Source organism: Tachypleus tridentatus, chromosome 12, assembly GCF_004210375.1.
Source record: "Tachypleus tridentatus isolate NWPU-2018 chromosome 12, ASM421037v1, whole genome shotgun sequence".
NCBI classification, from domain to species: domain Eukaryota; kingdom Metazoa; phylum Arthropoda; class Merostomata; order Xiphosura; family Limulidae; genus Tachypleus; species Tachypleus tridentatus.
The window spans coordinates 51,744,846-51,769,839 of record NC_134836.1 but is presented as its reverse complement, the minus strand read 5'-3'; the positions used below and the strand labels follow the sequence as shown (position 1 = coordinate 51,769,839).

Sequence of the window (24,994 nt, the reverse complement as noted above, 5' to 3'; positions counted from 1 at the left end):
TTTATAAGCATAAGGTTTTGGTAAGTTAATTTTAGTTTTAAAACGGGCTTAAATCTGGGAGTTCTTAATACCGAAAGTTGAACAGCCACGAATAAATCTTTTGCTTATTTAAAACATTTCAGTGAGACACGCTTCGGGGATCGTTTTACTTTACTTCTCAGTGGAGTAATCACTGCCGAATAGTTTTCTGGATAAACTTGATCCCAGCACTAGAAACGCCACACACTCTCAACAGCGGGAAAACCCGGACTATGATAAGCCGTAGGGGGGAATGAGAGTTAAAATCTTGGCCTTGCCACCAACGATGCCAAGTAGAACACTCCAAGTGTTGTCTAGGGAAGCTGCACTTAAGTGATGACAAGACTTTGGACTCGGTTCAAAGACTTTGAAATGTATGACTGAAGGGAACTTTCTTAGTCCTTCTAGAAGTTCTAAGTGGTAACATGGTAAACTCATTAATTACAGTTCACATATCTCAACAGAGGTGAACATTGGTGGAACCAGTGAAAGAAAGTTTATCTTTTTTTGAACACCAGGTGACTGCTGGTGGAGGTGGCCAGAATATTCTTTTATTCTGTCTAAAATCATAACCGTTTATTTAGGCATATTGGAAAAGTACACGACGTAACCAGTAGAATCATTCCTCAAATACAATATGTGCACAAATATACACAATAGAAGATAAACAAACGTATAATTGAAACAATATTTTGGTACAACGCGATAATTACGAATAAAATGTAAAGTTGTGTTATTTATTTTTATTATTATACTTCCACATTTAGAGGCTGGCATGGCCTGGTGGTTGGGGTACTCGACTTGTCATCTGCAGGTCACGGGTTCGAATTTCTGTCACCGAACATGCTGACCCTTTCAGCAGTGCGAAAGTTATAAGGTAATGTTTAATCCCACTATTCTTTGATAAAATAGTAGTCCAAGATTTAGCGGTGGTTAGTGTCAGCTAGCTCCTTTCACTGCCACCTGACGGATGGTTGTCTGGAGAGGAAATCGGCACCATCATATAAATCTTCCAGTGAATCAATGATATTATTATCCAAGACGCCCAACGATCGTAGACGATCTCGTGAATAATTAGGTAACGTGACGTTCGCCACACTTTTCCACATGTCTGCATCTCATAACAATAGAATGGTCGTTTCTACTTGTGTCTAACACTCACGATGTAATGGTTCCTACCGTAGGTAAGAAATTCTTCTAAAGACAATATTACCGAAACAGAACTCAAGAGACTGACAAGTAAAGTATCACTACGCCTGACATGGCCAGGTGGTTAGGGCGCTTGTCTCGTAACCTGAGGGTCTTGGTTTCGAATCCCCGTTACATCAAACATGCTCGCCCTTTCAGCCGTGGGGGTGTTATAATGTGACAATCAATCCCACTATTCTTTAATAAAAAAGTAGTCCAAGAGTGGGTGGTGATAACTAACTACCTTCCCTTTAGTCTTTCACTGCTAAATTAGGCAAAGCTGAGAAGCAGGTTAGCGTATTGTTGTGAAATAAAAAAACATGCGGCTCATTTATTATTCATTGTTTTGTTCTTTTTTCCTCTGTTATTTAAAAACAAAGTAGTGCAGTGGCAGAGAGATTGTATAATATAATTGTTTAACTAGAAAACTTTACAGTGAGCTATTTGCGCTCTGTTCACTAAGGAGAATCAAGCATCGAATTTTAGCAATGCAAGTCCACCGGTGGACAAATTAGAAGATCAAAAGTTTCCCCAAATATAAATTTTAAGTGCATCTGATATGAAAAAAGGGGGATAAATCTGTAATTTATAATGGTTTGGTTCCTTTTTAATTTCACGCAAAGCTACATGAGGACTATCTGCGCTAGCCGTCCCTAAATTAGCAGTGTAAGATTAGAGGGAAAGCAGCTAGTAATCACCACCCATTGCCAATTCTTGGGCTACTCTTTTACCAAAGATTAGTCTGATTGACCGTCATATTACAACGCTTCCACAGCTGAAAGGGCGAGCATGGTTGGTGTGACGGGGATTCGAACACGTGATCCTCAGATTACGAGTTGAGTGCCTTAATCATCTGGCCATGCCGGGTCTATTTATAACGGAATAATCACTTTACATATATATATTTATACACCTTGCTTTGACTGCATTTAAAACAGAAAAAAATTATCTCACTAAAATTATAATAATGTGTATTCTTGCGAATGATCATTGATATTAAAGTTAGGTGTTTATAGAAACATAAATTTTGTAGATTCGAAAACACTAAAGTCTACCTCATTAAAAACCTGGCAAAAAAAAAAAAGCTCCCGAAGGAAGGGTGATGAAGTCACCTATTTTTGTTTCATTTTTATCTTATGCTTCGTTGAAATGAATAACACAGCGACTCCTATCGTGCACAGTTCGGAGAAAACTTTCTAGGATTTGCTGGAACTTAAAAATAGCTCTCAGGAAAACGAGAAGTGGTGTTATACGAGCTGGCTGAGTGGATATCTAATGGATTACAAAAACAGAATAGCAACACCATTAAAATTGTTCCTCACTAATTAGTAATGATGTGATCTTTTTTCTTCTCTCTTAGAGTTTGTTCGTTGTTTTTGTTTGTTTGTTTACTGTTGTTGTTATTTTCGGAAATTCATTTAAAGCTACTCATTGACCATCCTCGCTAGTCGTCCCTAATTTCTGTGAGAATTCAACTAGCAAATACCAAACATCGCCAGTTTTTTTAGCTACAATTGCCCGAACAAACAGTGGAGTTTCACTGTCACTCTTATGACGCACTCATGACCCAAATGTATAGATTAAGATGTTTTTTTTCATTTACTTTTTTGCAGCTGTTTCTTTGGTTGTTTTTAGAGTTAAGCCACACTGAGCTATCTGCGGTTTCCGCGACGATGAAATGAAACCCGAATTTTAGCGTCGCATATCCGTAAACAAACAGCTGTCCCATTAGAAAACGTTTCTGGAGCAATAAGACACGAACATTGGATCCGCAGACCCACAGTCTGAAACATTATTAAAGGCTTAATGTGACATAATATCCACAAAGGATTTCAGTTAATGTTAGTAACATAACTGTCTGCAGTACTTAAAAAACTTGTTGATATGTCTTTATATTCGATGAATAAGTTTCTATAATTTGTATGCTTTCATAATTTTCAACCGTGTTATGGGTATATGTGGGTGATAATTTTGTTTACATCTACGAATGGTTACGATATACACATATTATTTATTAGACTTGATCTCGAAGCACAAGGTTCATATTAACAAATGAGTGATCATTTTTACATGTGTTGATAAAAACCTTTGACATCATTGTCAACTAATAAGTATTATTTAACATTAAAATCGAACTTGTGATAAATAACGACTTAAAACAGAACCAAAAACATAAAATTATGTGAGAGGGTAATTTCAAAACATAACATTCATTTTGGCTTTCACTGGACGTAGATGTCTTGTTTTTTGCTGGAGTTTTATTTGTGCGAAATATTTAGTTATTTTATTAAAATGGCTGAACAACAGTGAACAAATATTGACAATTATTTTACTTTGATTTACCGTTCGTCATTTTACCTTTGTTTAAGTGGTTCATTAAAAATATTTTAAATTAGGAAATGCCTTTATATCTTTATGTAACATCAAATCCAACTATTTGGTAACGCTTTAAATGACCTATAATTTCAATATTTTGTAACACTTTCGGATTACGTTAACGGAGAATTAAGACTTCGTAGTGTTTTTACGTATCCTTATTTTCAATCTAAAATTATATCTTAGCAAGGAATTAAAGTAACTTAGAAGAACAATTTCACTTCTTAAGACATACAGTGTGTTCGGAAAGTCACTGTGCACTTATATATTTATTAACAGACAAAACTGCACAGTGACTTTCCGAACACCCTATATAACAGTTTGCAAAACAGGTTTAATAATATCACTCATTTCTCTACATGTGGGGCGGCGAGGTCTACTGGTTAGTGCTTCTTGGACTCGCAGTCAAAATATGGATTTGTGGCTTACTCGCAAAGGACATTACCCCATTACTCCAGGCAACTAAGCAATGGACTGGCATGTCATCAAGAGGTGCGAAACTGAATAGTCATTTTTATCTGCTTTTGCTCCAGGAAACCTGATATAATAACCAGCCTTATGTTCGTTTATAGTTAAATAATAAGCTAGCTGTGCCAATACGGGTATCAAAACCTGGACTTTAGCGTTATAAGACAACAAAGGACCTGTTGATTCATGTCAGATGTTCCATCCTCTTAGTCAAACTAGAACTATTAAATAAATAAATTGAAAATAAATGAAAATCAACTTTTATCATTCATTTGTCTATCTGTCTCTTTTTTAACTCACTCAAATTTACTACCTCTGAAGGCAACCCATTTCACAGGCCAACCACCCTATTTGCAAAATAAAACTGTCTCAGCTGAAGACGACTTCTACCTTTCCTAATTCTGTATTTGTGATCTTTTAATTCTATAATTCTCGCTATTAAGTTTGGAAAATGTTGATACATCAACATAATCAATTCCTCTTACAAGCTCAAACTTCAATAAGATCCCTTCCAACTTTTCTTTCTTCAAGAGAAAACAATTTTAACGGTCTAATATGTCCTCTAAACTGTTTAATGTTATGACTTGTAGATATGTTGGCGTCTATTCAGCTTTTAAGCTGTAAGTCCACGGAGTTGAGAACAGTTATCATAAAATGGAAGCCATCACGTTCGTCATCTGCCCACTCGCTTAAAAGGTTCTGCTTATTATTATTCATCAATATTTGTAATGAGTTTTCAACATTATACCATAGTTCGGCTGTGATTCAGCTTTGTTTTTATTAATCTAGCAATTCTCGATTTGTTTGTAGTTAAGCTTAAAGCTACGCAATGAGCTTTTTTGCTCTGTCTATCACGAGTATCTAAACTCAGTTTCTAGAGCTTTAAGTCCGCAGATATTCCGCTGTGCCACTGTAGATGGCGTAGCTTGAATAAAATAAAATATTATAGAGTTTTTACGTACAACCAGCTCTTCGCTGTGGCAGCATTCTAACAGAAAGAACTGTAAATCTATCTCCTACTGATGAGTGTGTGTTTTCTTATACCAAAGGCCCGGCATGGCCAGGTGGGTTAAGACGTTCGACTCCTAATCTGACGGTCGCGGGTTAGAATCCCCGTCCCACCAAACATGCTCGCTCTTTCAGCCGGGGGGGGGACGTTATAATGTTACGGACAATCCCACTATTCGTTGATAAAAGAGTAGCCCAAGAGTTGGCGGTGGGTGGTAATGACTAGTTACTTTCCCTCTAGTCTTATACTGCTAAATTAGGGACGGCTAGCGCAGGTAGCCCTCGTGTAGCTTTGCGCGAAATTCAAAAACAAACAAACAATCTTAGAGCAAAGCCACATTGGGCTATCTGCTGAGTACACCGAGGGGAATCGAACCCCTGATATTAGCGTTATAAATCCGTAGACCTACCGCTGTACCAGCGGGGGACTCTTCTGCTGATATTCATTTCACAACATGAATTCAGTTTTAACATTTCTCTGGTACATTTGTGTCAAGTTTGTCAGTTTTCTAATCTCCATTTTTCGTAATTTTACCCAACTTGCTTACCTAGACAGGTGAACGTCGGTTTTATTACTTATCACAAAGTTAGAATCGTTAAACAAGTTCTGTTAAAAACAGGATTACAACAGTTTACCAACATTTATTGATTGTATCATCTCACATTTTACATTCTACAAAAGATGCAAGTACCATAACAGGATATGTGGCTATCTGGTATTGTAATTCTATTCGAAAACACGAAACACGTATTGGTTGTTTATCACGATTTTGTATTCTATTTATTTTACATAAATTGTTAATTTCATTTCATACAGACATGCCAGCAAAAACTTTTACCCTGACTGTCATACAGTTTACACACATGATAGGTTATTCCTTCTCCGCTGGTTTTTGGGATGGAAGACCCGGGATGCTCGAGAGTTTAACAACCAACCCCTTTCTTCACCGCAGTCGCGAAATGTGACGAAAGCGATCACGAAAAGAAAAATTGAGAGTCGAAGGCAAATGCAAAGGAAGGCAGAAAGGAGGTCAAAACTGTGAGTGGGATTTCGAAAATTTTGGCAAGCACTAGAACAAACAAACGGCAGCTTTCCAGGGCGGGCTGGGATTTAATATACAACATGCTTTTAATAATATAAATGTGATACAAAAAGTATCTTTTGGTTTTGGTATTGTACGAAAGGCCTCGTTGGCACTGGATATGGTAAATGCAGTTTTGTTGGCGTATTATTCAATATCAGTCTTTGCTTTTACCCATACTTTATTAGAATTTAATAGTAATTTTACAACAATTAGTGAAACAAAAATCAAATAAGAGTATAAGGTGTAGACTAACCTTTAAAATAACACTTAGGTTTCACTAGTTACAAGCATAGTTTGGATAATGGTAAATTGTTGTTAAATATATATTTCACATTGCCTGAGGATAACCTACATAAAAAATGATCAAACGAAACTGTAGGAATCAGTGTTATTGCTGAGTTAGTTCAGCGAATACTTTAATAGCTGCTAAAAATTATTAAAACGTACAATGAGGCCTTTGAATATAACAGTTAATAAACCCAGTCATAAGTCGTCGGTTAAAGTATCGTATTATTCTTTGTTCCCTTTGATCTCATGGTCTATAAATGTTAAAACATTATGGTCTATAACATCAAAGAACAGATAACTTGAGTTTAAACTTCGTTTTTTTTTAAAGATCTTACAGATAAAATACCTCAGTTCTAATTACTGTCTTCTTTTCATGTAAGTGTTCCAATTTTTAAAACTTATCTCAGCTTCAATCTGAGAAATGTTCTACTAATTTCACAAACATATCTTGTTAGTTTAAAAACAGCTTAGAGATATTTCTTGTGCACTTGATAACGTGATGAAAGGTTCGAAATATTAAACTCAAATGTACTTCGTTATTTGAACGTTGTGTCTTTTATATCCAAAACTAGAAACTTCGGTGTGTTCGTGCGTTGAGTAAATAGCTAGTGATTCAACTGAAAATTAGTTAATGATATATATGTTTATGATTCTTTCAGTCTTCGATCTCAATGTTAAGCCTAAATTGGGTTTCACATACTACGTTTCGATAGTTTCATTTAATGTTTTTTAATACCAGTGGTTAAGCTGAGTTTCATATGCTCATATGCTAGTTTTGGATAGAAAAATAACGGATTTCATATATTTATGTTGAAAATAGTTATAATTGGTTTCAAGTAGTAATAATAATGAATTTCATGTATTAATTTTTGATATTACGCTTAAACTAGGTTTCATATACTATTTTTGGACAGTGATTCTTAAATTAGGTTTCATATTCTAGTTTTGGATAAAAGTACTTAAAATGCGTTTCATATTCTAGTTTTCGACAGAAGTGCTTAAGCTGCGTTTCGTATACGAGTTTTCAATAATAGTGTTTAAGATGTGTTTCATGTACATACAAAATATTTTATGAGATCGTCCTAATATAACCTAATGTATAATAAAATGACCACAAAGAGGCATTTCGTTTTCTTTTTCTACTTCCAAGAAACATAACACAATTAATAATTAGCAGTGTATATTGTTTATATAATGAATACCTTCCCCAAAACTGTGTTTTCATGTGTCATCTGTAAGTTAATTTTGCACTGTGAATCTTCTTTGAAATTCGTAGATTAAGTCGACATTTATATTATATTCAAATACGCAATTCTGACGATAAATTCTTCAAACTCCTAGTTCTTAATCAAATTCGACTCTAATAATATGTGTTATTTTTACACGTAAAAGATTAGATTACAAGTAAAAGATTCGATTACTTTTAAGTATCGAAAATAAATTTCCATTCATATTTTTATTTTTTTACAGTTCCTTGAATTTTTCCACATAAAAGGAATTATAAGCATAATGGTGCAAATTAGCTTGAAAAATCTCCGAAATAAATGGACTATCTGCAGAGTCCAACGAGGGAATCGAGCCCCTGATTTTGGAGTTGTAAATCCGTAGACTTATCGCTGTATCAGACATAGGTTCGAAATAAATAATTCAAGTGTTAAGAAAAATTACTTTTAAATAAATAGTACATGGAAGCTGTTACGTTTACAAACTGTTTGTGGAAACTATTATTGTGAAAGTCAAACAAGCTAAAAAGTGACCTAATCTACTTTTTAAGTGTTCCAACGCAAACACATAAATAAATTTCTACACTGACACTTCCCAGAATATCTCCTATTTGTTCTTAAATATCTGATCTATAATAATACATAGAAGACACTGCTATGATTAAAATATAAATAAGTAGTTTAAGATATATCGTCGTTTGTGGTTAGTTGTTTGTGACAAACAGCTAGGACTGCGAGAAAATATTATTCGGTTTCATATTTAAGTGTCCTATTTAAATTTTCTTAAATTTCTAATTTTCATTGTTACGAGTTTTTTTTTCTCTAAAATATAAACGAAAACTAGAAAATTCGTGTAATATTAAGGTTTTAAAGTATTATGTACGTATTATTGAAAACATATCGATAGAATATTTCACTTATAGATAAAATCCGAATTTTTGTCGCTAATTGGTTTTTAATACGTGTGAAGAGATTTTGTATATATTTCTGGAATATTCGTTCAGATTCTGTGCAGACTAGTGGATTCACTTACACAGAGCGTTTTGAAATAGTTCTTATCTTCCTCTACAAGGGCAATTTAAAAAAACTTAACTTGTAAATTCCTTGATCTAAAAAATTTGTATTAGGCTTAACACTACATTCTTAGTCTGATGTGAGTTCTATTTGAAGTAACTCGTCAACACTTGAAAAAAGGGAAAACCACAGAAATGTATGGCTTGAACGCTTTTTTAAGAAGGCGAAACATTATTATAAAAATAAAATAAAAATACCTTAAACCTTGGCCTTTACCTTTTTGTTTTTTTCCTGGATATGTTTCAAATTATCCCGAATGGGTAGAAAGTTGCCTGAGTGATCGCCTGTTTTAATCACTCGCGCCATTATACAACTGTGTGTTGTCTGTTATTCAACCAGTAGACACTAAAATAATGAACGTCACATAATGGACGTTTAACATTGCAGTTTGTACTGTCGTGACGTCAGTAAAACGTGCGCATGCCATGAATCACGAGGAGAATTATGCATTCTGTGGGCTACAACACAGCATGACATATGGGCTTCAAAAGTAAGAAATAAAAATATATTTTACTCTTAATTTTAGTTTTATTTACTCTTGAAACTGAACACTATCGAGGACTCTGCAGAAACATATCTCGTATTTCGAATAACAATAATTATTTTCGAGCTTCTACTGATATCCACAGAATGGAAATTCTTATCCAAAAATAAATTAATTCTTTTAAAGTAAAGAGTATGTTTCGGATATTTCATAGAATCATACACATAAAGTTCGATGTAAGACAAAGTCACATCTCCCTAAACTGATCTTGTGATGAAACTATGTTTCCAAGTTGATCTAAGATCATAAAACTAGAGTCTAAAACATTTACACAGCACGAAAACAGAAGTCTATAAAATACGTAACCCACAAGTTAAACACGTTTAAACTAACTTTCAGCAAGGAATTAGATTCAGTCTAACACAGCGAACTTTACTACGGTATTTATATGTATTATATGTGTTATATATATATGTATTATCCATGATGTTGTATATGCGTGTAAACCTCGTTTCTGTGAAACTAAATAAACTTAAATAAAGTTCTTTAACTTTAAAGAATGTTCTTGTGTTTTTTCCAGTCTACAAAATATCATAAAGTTTTGCAAGTTGTTTAATTACTGAGAAACATTGTTAATATTATACCACGAGTTCAACTTATTCATGGTACTCAAATATCCTAAAGTCTCCTTAAAACAAAATACTCTTTAATACGGTGCCTGGACTTTTAAAGAGTCAAAACGACTGTTAACCATACTACTAGTCCAATTCGTTCATGATATTCATATTACCAAATAATAAACCCATGAGGTTAGATTACCTTAAAAGTTTCAAATTAAGCCTAAATCTACACACTGAGATAATAACAAAGCCTAACTTTATACAATTTACTGCGGTTTATCTACCTCTAAATAACTCAAATCTGATGAAAAAGTATTTAAAAGCAAATAACTGTAACAGCAGTTATTATTTACAGAGAATGGAAGTACACTAATTGTGAATTATTTAGGTACACACTACACACCAGTGAACCAAATATATATATATACACACTTTCCAGCTTTTAGTTACTTCAATGGCACATTTCAAATAACTCACATAAGTCATTACCTAATGACTTTAAATAAAGCAACGTCATAAAAGTATACACAGTTTATAAAGAACTATGTAGGCTAGTTAATCCATTCACGGGTGTCACTAATTAGATGGTGAGGCATTTGGCTACCTTAAAAGAGTCATAATGATTCACATTCTATTTCTTAGAACCCGCTTTTCTTTCTAACATTAATTCAAATACAATAAAACAAGTAGTTAGGAAAAGATAGTCATCGGTTCCCTCGACAGCGAGTTGTTTCCCATTTACAGATATCTGAAGATACTTATAAAGTTTGGTTTATACTATAAGTCTCGATGATTGATTATAGACTGATTAAATGTTTCAATAAATGATCTTTGTTTAAGAAAACGCGACTTCGATTCTTAATATGAGGTAACGCAGAGTGAAAAAAAAAAAGGATTAGGCTAGAAAACAAGGTTTAGGGTAAGTACTAAATTTTAAATATTGTTCTAGCTATTCGAATGTATTAGGGCTGAGGTATTCAAATGTACAGAGTAACAGCGTTACATACTGAAGAGTATATGGAGAAAAATCCATAAAGATAAATGCACATTAACTTAAAAACAAAGGAAATATATTTGCAAATGTACTAAGTAACTTGGTTATATTATTTAAATATATATATATATATATATACTCGGCATATATTGTAATGAGTTTATTCAACAGAGAACAAGCTGTGGTTTTATTTTATACATAATCATACAGTTATTTTACCGAATTTTACAATAAAATCATTGTTCTAAACATACGATATACATAGAAATTCCGGTATCTTTTCTACTGCTTCACTAAATCAGTTTAAATGTATTTCAATGCTCCTGGTAACACAATGTGTACTAGGAAATGAGGAAGCAATGCTGCTATTATAAATGTATATCAGAACGGCTGGTACGTGTATTAACACTTTTGGCCCAGCATGGCCAGGTGGATTAAGGTGTTCGACTCGTAATCTGAGAGTCGCGGGTTCAAAACCCCGTCGCACCAAACATGTTATCCCTTTCAACTGTAGGGGCGTTATAATGTTACGGTCAATCCAAGTATTCGTTGGTAAAAGAGTAAGTAACCCAAGAGTTGGCGGTGGGTGGTGATGACTATTTGCCTTCCCTCTAGTCTTACGTTGCTAAGTTAGGAATGGCTAGAACAGATAGCCCTCGTGTAGCTTTGCGCGAAATTAAAACAAACAAATAAACAATTAACACTTTTATTGATAAGGAGAGAACAACGTTTCGACTTTCCTAAGTCATCTTCAGGTTAAGATTAATTATTCAGTGCACATATTTTCCAAAATAATTCTGTTTTCCTTAATATTTGTGAGAGTGTGTGTGTTTTCTTATAGCAAAGCTACATCGGGCCATCTGCTGAGTGCACCGAGGGGAATCGAACCGCTTATTTTAACGTTGTAAATCTGTAGAGTTACCGATGTACCAGCAGAGGACATTTGTGAGAGATATTTTCATCTAATATTCTCGTGTATTTTATCAAAAACCTAACCAAGGATACATAAACGTTACATTATATTAAACACTTAACTAATAGCTCCACTATGCTATATACTAATACATTAAATGTGTTCGTAATATTTAAATTAGAATAAGAATAAAAAAGTGAGTAGACATGTTTTTCTAACCACCTCATTTAAATTTTGTTAATTTTAAACTTTTTTTTTATAATGTATTCCCTTTTTCCTATCATTACATCTTTATAATTACAAACATTTGGGTTCAACTCCCAGTCAACCGTAGTTTCATACTTACGTGTATCATACACTATATCCAGAAATAATTGATACTAGACTACTAAAAATTCTTATCTGTGTATCAAATATACACAAAAGCAGCCAAACTACAATAAAGGTTAGATAACGTTAAACATCTGATATAAGAAAAGTTGTACGAAAGAGCAAATTCTCTAAAATGCACAAGTTTAACAAAATTAATTGCAACTGGTACAAACAGCAACATGAATATGAGAGATAGACTCAAGTTAATGCTTAATTCAATACTTTGGCATTGCATATTTACGATGTTCCATTTTATACAAGTTGGATCTGTAATATTAAATCTTTATATAACTCATCCCATTTGGCTAGCTTGGCCAGATATCGCTATGTTTTGTTTTGATTATAATTTTCAACATCACAAAACCTAAAGTTAATAGAGCATGTGTTATTCTTCTTGCAGACACGTATACACAGACACACCACTTATTGTTGTTACCTAAGTCCTTTTCTCGTAATAACCTCAGTAAACTCTTCACCATTTGTCGATATATTTTGTTCAAGTGATCTGAGAGTTTCTGTCCATTGACGAATTCTAGGCCCCACCATGGTCGGGTGGTTAAGGAGCTCGACTCGTAATCTGAGGGTCGCGGGTTCGAATTCCCGTCACACCAAACATACTCGTCCTTTTCAGCTGTGGGGGCGTTATAATGTTACGGTCAATCCCACTATTCGTTGGTAAAAGAGTAGCCCAACAGTTGGCGGTGGGTGATGATGACTAGTTGCCTTCCTTCTACTCTTACACTACTAAATTAGGGAGGGCTAGCGCAGTAGATCTCGTGTAGCTTTGAGCGAAATTAAAAACCAAAAACAAATGAGCCCTATTAGGCAAACTGGAACCTCTTTTAGTTCTATGTTTAAGTGTGTTAAATAATCTTCCCACAAAATGGTCATATTGTGTTATTATATGTTTTGTTTATTTGGTGAAAGTATTTTCTAGAAATAATTAACCCTATTTTTATCTTGATTAAAATCTAAACACATTGTGTTTGTCCATTTATAACGTTGATAAAAAAAAAAGACAAACTATGAAAACAAAAGTAATATTCACCACTCTATGAACTGTTGTTGTTCTTAACCTACAGCATATTCCTTTAAGTTAATAGTTTAACCGAATGAAAACATATCATACATAACAAGATTCACAAAACACTTGTCTCACTGTGGGATATACCATGCTAGTACGATACGATTTCCAAAGCGGCGGACAGAGCACACAGCCCAAAGTGGCTTTGTTCTAAAACTAACACAAAGCACGTAATAAGCTATTAATAAGAAAAACGACTGTAATATCATAATCATTTATCGTACACAAATTATAAGCTTTGCACATATTTACTACAATATGAGAAAATAGCTAAACGTTGCCATTACAAACCGTCTTCTAGGTTCAGGAGTTAAATTTTATGGATAGTTCTTGTAAAGTCGTGATAATACACTGGTAAAATAAAAAAACAAAACTGCCTATTACAAAAACCTCCGTCAATTATCGCATGAAACATTCTCGTTTGATATACTGGTATACTTTCAAGCGTTGATGTGTAGTGAAATACAAGTATTTATAACAAGTAATTCAGTAGAATCCACATTTTTATTCTTACCTTTTTTAGTCCAAATGAACACACTGAAGAGAATAAATTCTGTAAAGATTTAATAACTTATCTCCAAGCATATGAGACTTTCAATCTAATCATCCATCAGCCAAAAACCTTATTATCGTCAGAGCTTATATTCACACACTACTTAACACCTGACTAGTGCTTAGAGCTGAATATCCTACCCGAAAACCATGATATATATATATGTATTATCCATGAAGCTGTGTATGGGTGTAAGCCTAGTTTCTGTGAAACAGTTCTTCAATGTATAAGGTTTGTTTTGTGTACATCAGAGAAAGCACTTTCATATAAACACTATTTCTTGGATATATATACAGTTCAGAAGCACTTTTACATTAAATTTTAATCGCAATAATCTCAACATTGAAACTTTGAAGAATATCCAAATGTGATAAGTTATATCCACCTCGGCTGAATAAAAACGCACAGAAGACAAAACCTGACCATTTCTACCATTTGAATCCCAGATTAGAATTCTCAGATCAGAAGATTTCTTTTGTAGACAATTCCTAATTGAGAAATCGCACAAAAATTTCCTGTAAAACTTTAATAGTGTTGCTTTGATAAATTATGCAAAATCTGGACGAAAAATAAAATCCCCAGTTGACCTTTGATCTTATTTTGAAAGACAAGATGTATTTATCCAATGAACTCAAAGTTTTTATAGTTATCTTTATTTGAATTTATGAAGCTCTTACTAATTTACTTGGACCAATGAAATAGATTTTAAGAAGGTAAGTCGGTAGATTCCAAATAATATTATTCAATTAATTCGTTGATTGTATTGCATCACTACACACTTCTGTGTCTAAAACAGTTTTGCTTATATTGAAATGTAAAGCAAACTTACATATTTAGTGACTTTTAGAGTTTGGCATGCTTTGATTTATTACTGTGTAAGGTGGATGTTATGAATAAGTTTGTATAAAGAAATACTAGAACATCTAACTTTTCCAACAGAATAAACGTTACTAGATTACGGTTTATATTTTTAGAAACAATTTAGTAACTGTTAGAAAAAAACCTCAAACATCGTTTCACAAATTACAATAAGCTTTCTCACAATTAAGATCAAATAGCCGCGTATCAGTAACTATATAACTACTTCTACCTGTGTAGATGAGAAGTAACTATATAACAACTTCTACCTGTGTAGATGAGAAGTAACTATATAACAACTTCTACCTGTGTAGATGAGAAGTAACTATATAACTACTTCTACCTGTGTAGATGAGAAGTAACTATATAACAACTTCTGCCTGTGTAGATGAGAAGTAACTATATAACAACTTCTACCTGTGTAGATGAGAAGTAACTATATAACAACTTCTACCTGTGTAGATGAGAAGTAACTATATAACAACTTCTACCTGTGTAGATGAGAAGTAACTATATAACAACTTCTACCTGTGTAGATGAGAAGTAACTATATAACAATTTCTACCTGTGTAGATGAGAAGTAACTATATAACAACTTCTACCTGTGTAGATGAGAAGTAACTATATAACAACTTCTACCTGTGTAGATGAGAAGTAACTATATAACAACTTCTACCTGTGTAGATGAGAAGTAACTATATAACAACTTCTACCTGTGTAGATGAGAAGTAACTATATAACAACTTCTACCTGTGTAGATGAGAAGTAACTATATAACAACTTCTACCTGTGTAGATGAGAAGTAACTATATAACAACTTCTACCTGTGTAGATGAGAAGTAACTATATAACAACTTCTACCTGTGTAGATGAGAAGTAACTATATAACAACTTCTACCTGTGTAGATGAGAAGTAACTATATAACAACTTCTACCTGTGTAGATGAGAAGTAACTATATAACTACTTCTACCTGTGTAGATGAGAAGTAACTATATAACTACTTCTACCTGTGTAGATGAGAAGTAACTATATAACTACTTCTACCTGTGTAGATGAGAAGTAACTATATAACAACTTCTACCTGTGTAGATGAGAAGTAACTATATAACAACTTCTACCTGTGTAGATGAGAAGTAACTATATAACTTCTACCTGTGTAGATGAGAAGTAACTATATAACTACTTCTACCTGTGTAGATGAGAAGTAACTATATAACAACTTCTACCTGTGTAGATGAGAAGTAACTATATAACAACTTCTACCTGTGTAGATGAGAAGTAACTATATAACAACTTCTACCTGTGTAGATGAGAAGTAACTATATAACTACTTCTACCTGTGTAGATGAGAAGTAACTATATAACAACTTCTACCTGTGTAGATGAGAAGTAACTATATAACAACTTCTACCTGTGTAGATGAGAAGTAACTATATAACTACTTCTACCTGTGTAGATGAGAAGTGACTATATAACAACTTCTACCTGTGTAGATGAGAAGTAACTATATAACAACTTCTACCTGTGTAGATGAGAAGTAACTATATAACAACTTCTACCTGTGTAGATGAGAAGTAACTATATAACTACTTCTACCTGTGTAGATGAGAAGTAACTATATAACTACTTCTACCTGTGTAGATGAGAAGTAACTATATAACAACTTCTACCTGTGTAGATGAGAAGTAACTATATAACTACTTCTACCTGTGTAGATGAGAAGTAACTATATAACAACTTCTACCTGTGTAGATGAGAAGTAACTATATAACTACTTCTACCTGTGTAGATGAGAAGTAACTATATAACTACTTCTACCTGTGTAGATGAGAAGTAACTATATAACAACTTCTACCTGTGTAGATGAGAAGTAACTATATAACAACTTCTACCTGTGTAGATGAGAAGTAACTATATAACAACTTCTACCTGTGTAGATGAGAAGTAACTATATAACAACTTCTACCTGTGTAGATGAGAAGTAACTATATAACAACTTCTACCTGTGTAGATGAGAAGTAACTATATAACTACTTCTACCTGTGTAGATGAGAAGTAACTATATAACAACTTCTACCTGTGTAGATGAGAAGTAACTATATAACAACTTCTACCTGTGTAGATGAGAAGTAACTATATAACAACTTCTACCTGTGTAGATGAGAAGTAACTATATAACAACTTCTACCTGTGTAGATGAGAAGTAACTATATAACAACTTCTACCTGTGTAGATGAGAAGTAACTATATAACAATTTCTACCTGTGTAGATGAGAAGTGACTATATAACTACTTCTACCTGTGTAGATGAGAAGTAACTATATAACAACTTCTACCTGTGTAGGTGAGAAGTAACTATATAACAACTTCTACCTGTGTAGATGAGAAGTAACTATATAACAACTTCTACCTGTGTAGATGAGAAGTAACTATATAACAACTTCTACCTGTGTAGATGAGAAGTAACTATATAACAACTTCTACCTGTGTAGATGAGAAGTAACTATATAACAACTTCTACCTGTGTAGATGAGAAGTAACTATATAACAACTTCTACCTGTGTAGATGAGAAGTAACTATATAACAACTTCTACCTGTGTAGATGAGAAGTGACTATATAACAACTTCTACCTGTGTAGATGAGAAGTAACTATATAACAACTTCTACCTGTGTAGGTGAGAAGTAACTATATAACAACTTCTACCTGTGTAGATGAGAAGTAACTATATAACAACTTCTACCTGTGTAGATGAGAAGTAACTATATAACAACTTCTACCTGTGTAGATGAGAAGTAACTATATAACAACTTCTACCTGTGTAGATGAGAAGTAACTATATAACAACTTCTACCTGTGTAGATGAGAAGTAACTATATAACAATTTCTACCTGTGTAGATGAGAAGTGACTATATAACTACTTCTACCTGTGTAGATGAGAAGTAACTATATAACAACTTCTACCTGTGTAGGTGAGAAGTAACTATATAACAACTTCTACCTGTGTAGATGAGAAGTAACTATATAACAACTTCTACCTGTGTAGATGAGAAGTAACTATATAACAACTTCTACCTGTGTAGATGAGAAGTAACTATATAACAACTTCTACCTGTGTAGATGAGAAGTAACTATATAACAACTTCTACCTGTGTAGATGAGAAGTAACTATATAACAACTTCTACCTGTGTAGATGAGAAGTAACTATATAGTTATTTCTACCTGTGTAGATGAGAAAATTTTACTCAAACCTTGTAAGTAATACTGGTTTACATTTAGAAAACAAAACAAGAGTTGAAACCCCAATAGGAGCCGATGCTGGCCTCTGGGTTCATTAGGATGAGTGGTTAATCATAACCTTACAGCCAATGTCAACTACACAGCTAGGTAGAATGAAACAATTGTGTCTTACTCAAGGAGACAAAGGCAGCCATTCGACTACGAGAAACCACGAGTGGAGCTACTGAGTTTCAGTAATATCAGTAATGTCTTATTCCTCCTGTACTATGATGTACTTCAACTGCCTATAAATTGACATTTCTGTTTTGGGCTACAAATAGTCAATGTTATGAAGCGAAGAGCACTCGTAATGTTTCAGAAACCACCTCAGGTACATTTACTGTGAATAAGAAATGTGTCAGTTTTTCATCTTCAGAAGTATCATATTAATATAACATTTAAGGAAAATTATCACTCTGTGAGACTCCATAACGTGGAAAATAAAATAAAACAGAGTTCTGAAGGCATCTATTTTTTTCGCAATGAATTTTATTTTGCATAGCTGAGACTTTAAGAGCGTTGCATTAAAAATGTTTTGTTGTTTTTACAACAAACTAAGCCTATTATGAAAGAAATTGTCATCTCCACTCAACTTTACCTGAAGCAAAATTATCAAAGAAATTATCATCTCCACTCAACTTTACCTGAAGCAAAATTATCAATTTTTTATATACAAAACTTAGCCTAGTGTAAAAGAAAGTAGCAAGCGCTCATTCATCTCAGCTAAAACAATATTACCTGATTCTTAAACACCAAACAAAGCCTAACGTGAAAGTAGAAAGTGTCATGTTATTAGAAAATTCAGGAGTATAACGTTAAACATTACACAATATGAAGACTTCTAAACATTATGGAAACAATCAGTTCTTATCTGAAAATATTATACCTTTGTTAGTGTCATGTTTATTAAACTGAACTAAAACAAAATTATATTGTTTATACACCAAAACCAAGAAAATGGAAAGTTTCACGTTCCTTTGACTGAGTAAAAACAAAATTACTTAATTTTTATCTTCTAAATTAAGCCTAATTTAAAATAAACTATCATCAGGTAATTTTAATATACCAAACTAAGCCTAATGTAAAAGAAACTATCATCAGGTAATTTTAATATACCAAACTAAGCTTAATGTAAAAGAAACTATCATCAGGTAATTTTAATACACCAAACTAAGCCTAATGTAAAAGTAACTATCATCAGGTAATTTTAATATACCAAACTAAGCCTAATGTAAAAGAAAGTGTCGTGTTCACTCAACTGAAACTAAAACAAAATTACCTGATTTTTATACACTAAACTAAGCCTAATATAAAAGAAAGTTGAAATTATCCTGTTGATTAAATTGAGCTAAAACAAAATTACCTTGATAAGGCAATCTTGATAGGATTTACTTACTTCCCTCTTATGTTAAGGTACAAAACCTCTTGAGTGGGGAAAATTGTATTGGAACCGAACAACGTGTACTAAAGCTCCAACGCTTTACAAGGGATATGATCGGTCATTTTCAGTGAAAGCTGATAAAATTGTTTCATGTAATCACTACACCTACTAGCTCGACATGAGCTTGTAACCATACGGTTTAGGACATGCACTTGTAACAATACGGTTTTGGACAAAAACTTGTAACGATAAAGTTTTGAGAATGAACTTGTAACTCTCAGGTTTTGTACATGAACTTATATGTATAAGGTTTTAGACATGAACTTGTAACCATAATGTCTTGGACATGAATTTACAAAAATAACGTTTTGGACATGAGCTTGCAGCTATAATGTCTTGGACATGAACTTGTGACCATAAGGTTTTGAACATGAACTTACAACTACAAAGTTTTGGGCATGAACTTGTAATCATAAGGTTTTGGACACGAACTTCTAACCATAATCTATATCAACACTTTTACCAAAGTACTTACTCCAGTGCTTTGTGGAGTTTTAATGTTTTGTTGATGAAGAATCTTTCAGAATTTGATAGTTGAGTAATTTCAAAGATCTCATTAAAACCTTTTAATCGCCGTACTCAATTATTTCATCTTTAAAATGTCCTCAATTCCTGACACGTATAAAGTTACGGAAGTTTATCTGAATAATTACGAGAAAGCGCGTATGACCGTTATTCGTACGTAACACGCATATATCGTTGAAATGTTGAAATCATAAACTGCCGTTATTTGTTTAATTTCGAGGACCAATAAGAACAAACTGATAAGAAACTTTGGAGTTATCCTTTTATGAAGTGATATATTTACTTATAATTTTCAAACCATCCTTTCTCTGTACCGTAATATACAACAACATAGAACTTTTAACATTACATTTACGAATCTTTTAGCCCTACCTTACTAGGCCTACAACACATGGTTCTGTAACTGTTGCGAATTTTGATATTTCTTATGTATCTAAAAATGAAGTTCAAGTATTCGCATACACACGTTAAAAAATAAAGGTCCGGTCGTCTCTCATAACGATTTCTAATAAAACATACATACACACACACGCCTCACCCCTCTTTACGACTTTAATCACAGCTCGTTTGGGTCGGCCGCTGTATTACTTACTAATCCAAGAAAGTTCACAAACCTTCGCGGTTGGCAACACGTTTATATTCCTCGCACGGTAGTATATACGGAACATTCTCTGTGCTTTTCAATTCTATAGCCTCTGCTCTAGGGTCAATTAAACAACTTTACAATAATGTAGCATATTTCAGACTTTATATAATTAAAGAAGTCCACCATTACATAGTTGCTGTTTTTTTATGAAACCCACTTGAAAGAATTAGTTTCTCAGCGAACTTAGGTCTTCTTTAATACAAAAATAGATTGTATTTATAAATGTGTATCTAAAGTGTGGATATACTAATAAAGTAGATAATTTACAACGTTGCCCAAAACATTCAGTTAACTTACAAACGTCTATCCAAAACTTTAGATCCTAAATTCGATCGTTTATTTTCTGCTTGTCGTAAAACGTATTCTAAGTTCAGAAAATATAAAGTTGGTAGTGTGAAGTTTAGAATACAATAATCGCTGCTGTTATGTAGTTTATAAATAGCAAAATTTATAGTACAGGTGTTTTCTGGTGTTTAAACCCATAACATTACTGCTAGTCAGTTTGCTATACTAGAATTCTACATTGCGTTTATGTCATTTCCAATTATTTTAAGGCTCGGCATGGCCAGGTGGTTAGGGCGCTCGATTCGTAGTTTGAGGGTCGCAGGTTCGAATCCCCGACGCTCAAGACATGCTCGCTATTTCAGCCGTTAGGTCGTTATAATGTAACAGTGAATCCCACTAAAGAGTAAAAGAGTGGCCCAAGAGTTGGCGGTGGGTGGTGATGACTAGCTGCCTTCTCTCTAGTCTTACATTGCTGAATTAGGGACGGCTAGCGCAGATAGCCCTCGAGTAGCTTTGCGCAAAATTCCAAACAAACAAACAAACAATTATTTTATTTGTGACCTGCAGAGTTACCTTTTATTTATCACAAGTTGTTTCATAATGTTTACCTCAGCCATCTTCGTTAGTAGTATTTATCGTCCACACATAAGCAGAATGCTCACGCACTTACCACGCTATAATCCGAGGTTCGATTCCCCGTGACTGATACAGTGCAGAAACTAAATTGTGTAGCTTTCAACTAAGAATACAACAGCCACAACCCGTTTTGTAAAATGTATTCGACGACTTTCGTCCTGACAAGTATGTATCAATCTATATTCTCTAAATGTCCGCTATTACTTCTCTTTTACACTAATACAAAACCTGCGTTCGAAAGATTATTACAAACTAAGGTTTTGTTTAAAATAAGAACGGAATGGTTGTATAGATTTTACGCGAACAATAAGTGCTGTTCATACTCTGTATGTTTATATTTATTTGTTTGTTTGTAATTAAGCGCAAAGCTTAAGTCTGTACACAAACTGTTGCCACTGGGAGGCGTATGTGTATATTGTATTAAAACGTGGAACATTTTTACAAACACGAAATGTTGTAGTTAACTCTGTAAACAACGAAAAAATTAAAACGAATTATTAATGTTTAGTGTTATCCGTCACGTTCCCACGTGAACATAAGTGTTCGTAATTCAGCTATCTTTTATCGAATCATCAGGGCTTAAATACCACACTTGGTATAAAAGTTCTACACACTTGACCACACGCTATTACACCGGCTGTTCTTGGAGGGTCAAATAAAATCGTGTTTGTTTTCTATAGAATCTAAATTGTTCAATTTACGTTAGTTAAGTTTAGGAATTTATTAGTATATTTCTATTTTGTGTTTACGACATACTGACCAGAACGAGGACAGTCAGTTAGCCGTATCATACTATCACTCTTATAACTCATCCACGCCTCAAAGTACGAGAAATATTTTGCGGTATCGCAAGGTTTAGAAACGTGCGTCAGGTTTAACTGAAACTAAAAATACGTTTATCGAAAAAAATTAAATAAAGTGATTTAAAAAGTTTTATTTATTTGTCTATTGTTGTACTCTATAAATTATAAGATTTTTGTTTGATTATTTATTTTTAAATACAAAACAACTCAATGGGCTGTTTATGCTGTGTCCACTGTAAATGTCAAAACCCCGGATTTTAGCGTCATAAGCTGAAGGAGCAAAATTAATATATGAAAAACAATGTCACCCTATTTAGTGTTAAGAGTCGGTTTGTGGCCTTCTGAAGGCCGTGAAAGATAATAATCTGAAAGTAAAACACAATGTTGAATAATTGTGCACTAAACTTCTAAGACGTGTATAAACGCTGGTTCAGCTGTTTCTATTTATGAAGTCAGTAGTGTCTTAAACATCATCTATATAATATGTAGTGAACTTAACATCCTTCATATATATGAATACATTGCATATAAATCTAAATGTTCTAAGCAATTAGTTCGAAATGCTTATTATCACGGTCGTTTAATGAATTCAAATACATATAAAATACGTTACTAAAAGATTTACCGTTTAGGCCAAAGTCAATGGTTCCAGATCCAGACGTTCCAGACAGCATCGGATGGCCAAGCTGAGTGGGAGACGTGGGGTAAGGCACAGATTCGTTGGGTGTTGTTGTCAGCGGACTGGGAGACATGTTATGAATAGAAGCGGATCCTGGACTTCCGTTAGGACTTACAGGCTGTTGTTTCATGTATGGGATACTGTTTATGGAACACGGTGTTGTCCATGATGGATATGGGTCCATACTGAGTGCCATTATACTCGGGAAGTGTCCATAGTTAGAACTCTGCCCCTGTAGATTAGTTGTAATGGAGCTATACTCTGACGAGGGTGAAGTTGCCGCCAAAGGCGGAAGTGTTCCCGTACTTGAAAATGAGCAGCTGGACTGATAGTGACCGTTGGTCAACCCCATGCCAATCCCTCCCATGCCCATGTTTATATTGCCGTGAGATGCGACATTATATCCACTCTGAGAAGAAGGAGTTAAAGAGGTTGATGAGCACGGTACCATAGACTGACCCTCCTGACCAGCGAGGAACCCTTGTGTTCCCTGTACTGCAGAAGGATCCTGAGTAGAAGGTGGGCCCAAGACTGAGCCGCAAGAATAATGGGAAGCGTGCTGTGTGAGTAAATCATAGTTAGAGGCTAGCATTCCTTGAGAAGGATTTTGATAGTACGACGTATATGGTTTCAAGGCTTGACATTTTCTTCGAAATCCTCTAGGTCTTCTTCTGAAAGATCCCTCTTCGAACATAAACTCGCTGGCCGGGTCAATTGTCCAGTAATGTCCTTTACCAGGACGGCCTAAACCCTTGGGAAGTTTAATAAAACACTCGTTTAGCGAAAGATTGTGTCGAACTGAATTTTTCCATCCTTGATAGGAGCCGCGAAAAAAAGCGAAACGTTGCTGCAAAAAACTATAAATCTCGCTGAGAGTCAATCGCTTGTTTGGAGAACTCTGGATGGCCATAACAATCAAAGCAATGTAAGAGTAAGGAGGTTTCTCCTGTCTCCTGATACCAGCTCCACTTCGTTTTGTAGTTGAAATCCCTTTGTTCTCCAATTCGTTGTCTGGAGCAACAAGGGGGGAGGTCGATATGCTACCAGTAAGTCCATTTTCATACGTGTTTTCTGTAGAAGAGACAGGAGTTAGCAACGCTGTCCCGATATGATCATTGAGGCGCGCGTCCTGGGTCACTAGTTCAGGTTGGCCATCAATAGTTTCCATCTTCATGTTGAACAAAATGACTAGACGTGGGTACTAAAACATGTATAAATAACTGTCCTTTTGAATACCACTTATTACACACAGTTTAGCACCTTTAACGAAAATGTTTCACCAGACAGTCTTAAACACGGACCAGACTTCCACGTGCAGGACTTATCTAAGGTTTATCGTCAGACTTTTACACCACTGCCGGCAAACATCACATAACCAAAGATTCCTGTAATTTCATCGACCAAAACAAAGTTTCGTAAAAAAAAAACAGGTACTATCAGTAGCATAGAATTCTGTTTCGTTTGTGCCTTTTGTTTCAAACAAATCGTAGATACAGCTCAGTACTATAGCTCTTAATAAATCAGTTTTCTATCTTTCAATCCCACCCACTTTATCAAGACTCCGGCGCTTCGAACGCATTGACGTCACAAGCCTTGAAAAACGTCTTCACACGGACGTCAACTTGGCAGTGAAACTTATCACATCAGTCCTCGTGTTAGATAATTTTATATTGGTCTCTCTGTTCAACTGAAAGAAAATTATAATTCAGAGATCGTAGTCAAAGTTACTCAACGTCGAAATTTACGATAAACGTATGTAGTCTGAGAGCCAAATGCGTCAAACGTCACGCTATCTGCGGCCATGCTGCTAACTAGGCTAACTTCAAATCATGTCTCTGAATGTTTTGCCATCACCCTATCAGGTTAAGGCAGAAGGTGCGTCACAAATGAAACCGCCTACGCCACGCCCTCCTGCTGAGCACTCCGCCTGTGAAAATTGTTTTAATAAAGATGGAAGTATAGAGTGATGAGGAATAAGAGATTACTATGGCGACCAAACAAAACACAGATTTTTTAATTAAAAGGAACCGACTTCTTCGTCTGAAATAGTAATTTTGTGTATTAGGTATAAATGTACCAGTTAATTTTAA

General features: G+C 34.2%; 1 protein-coding gene across 1 annotated transcript in view; it reads right to left on the bottom strand.

Moving 5' to 3' along the window:
• Positions 1-24,741, bottom strand: part of LOC143233318 (forkhead box protein F1-B-like) — a 41,611-nt gene extending 16,870 nt beyond the window's left edge. The window contains exon 1 of the mRNA XM_076469444.1: positions 22,851-24,741. Within this exon, the coding sequence (XP_076325559.1) occupies positions 22,851-24,078 (1,228 nt within the window). The 5' untranslated portion in view covers positions 24,079-24,741. The remainder of the gene's footprint in view (positions 1-22,850) is intronic.
• Between the last annotated feature and the right edge of the window lie 253 nt (positions 24,742-24,994).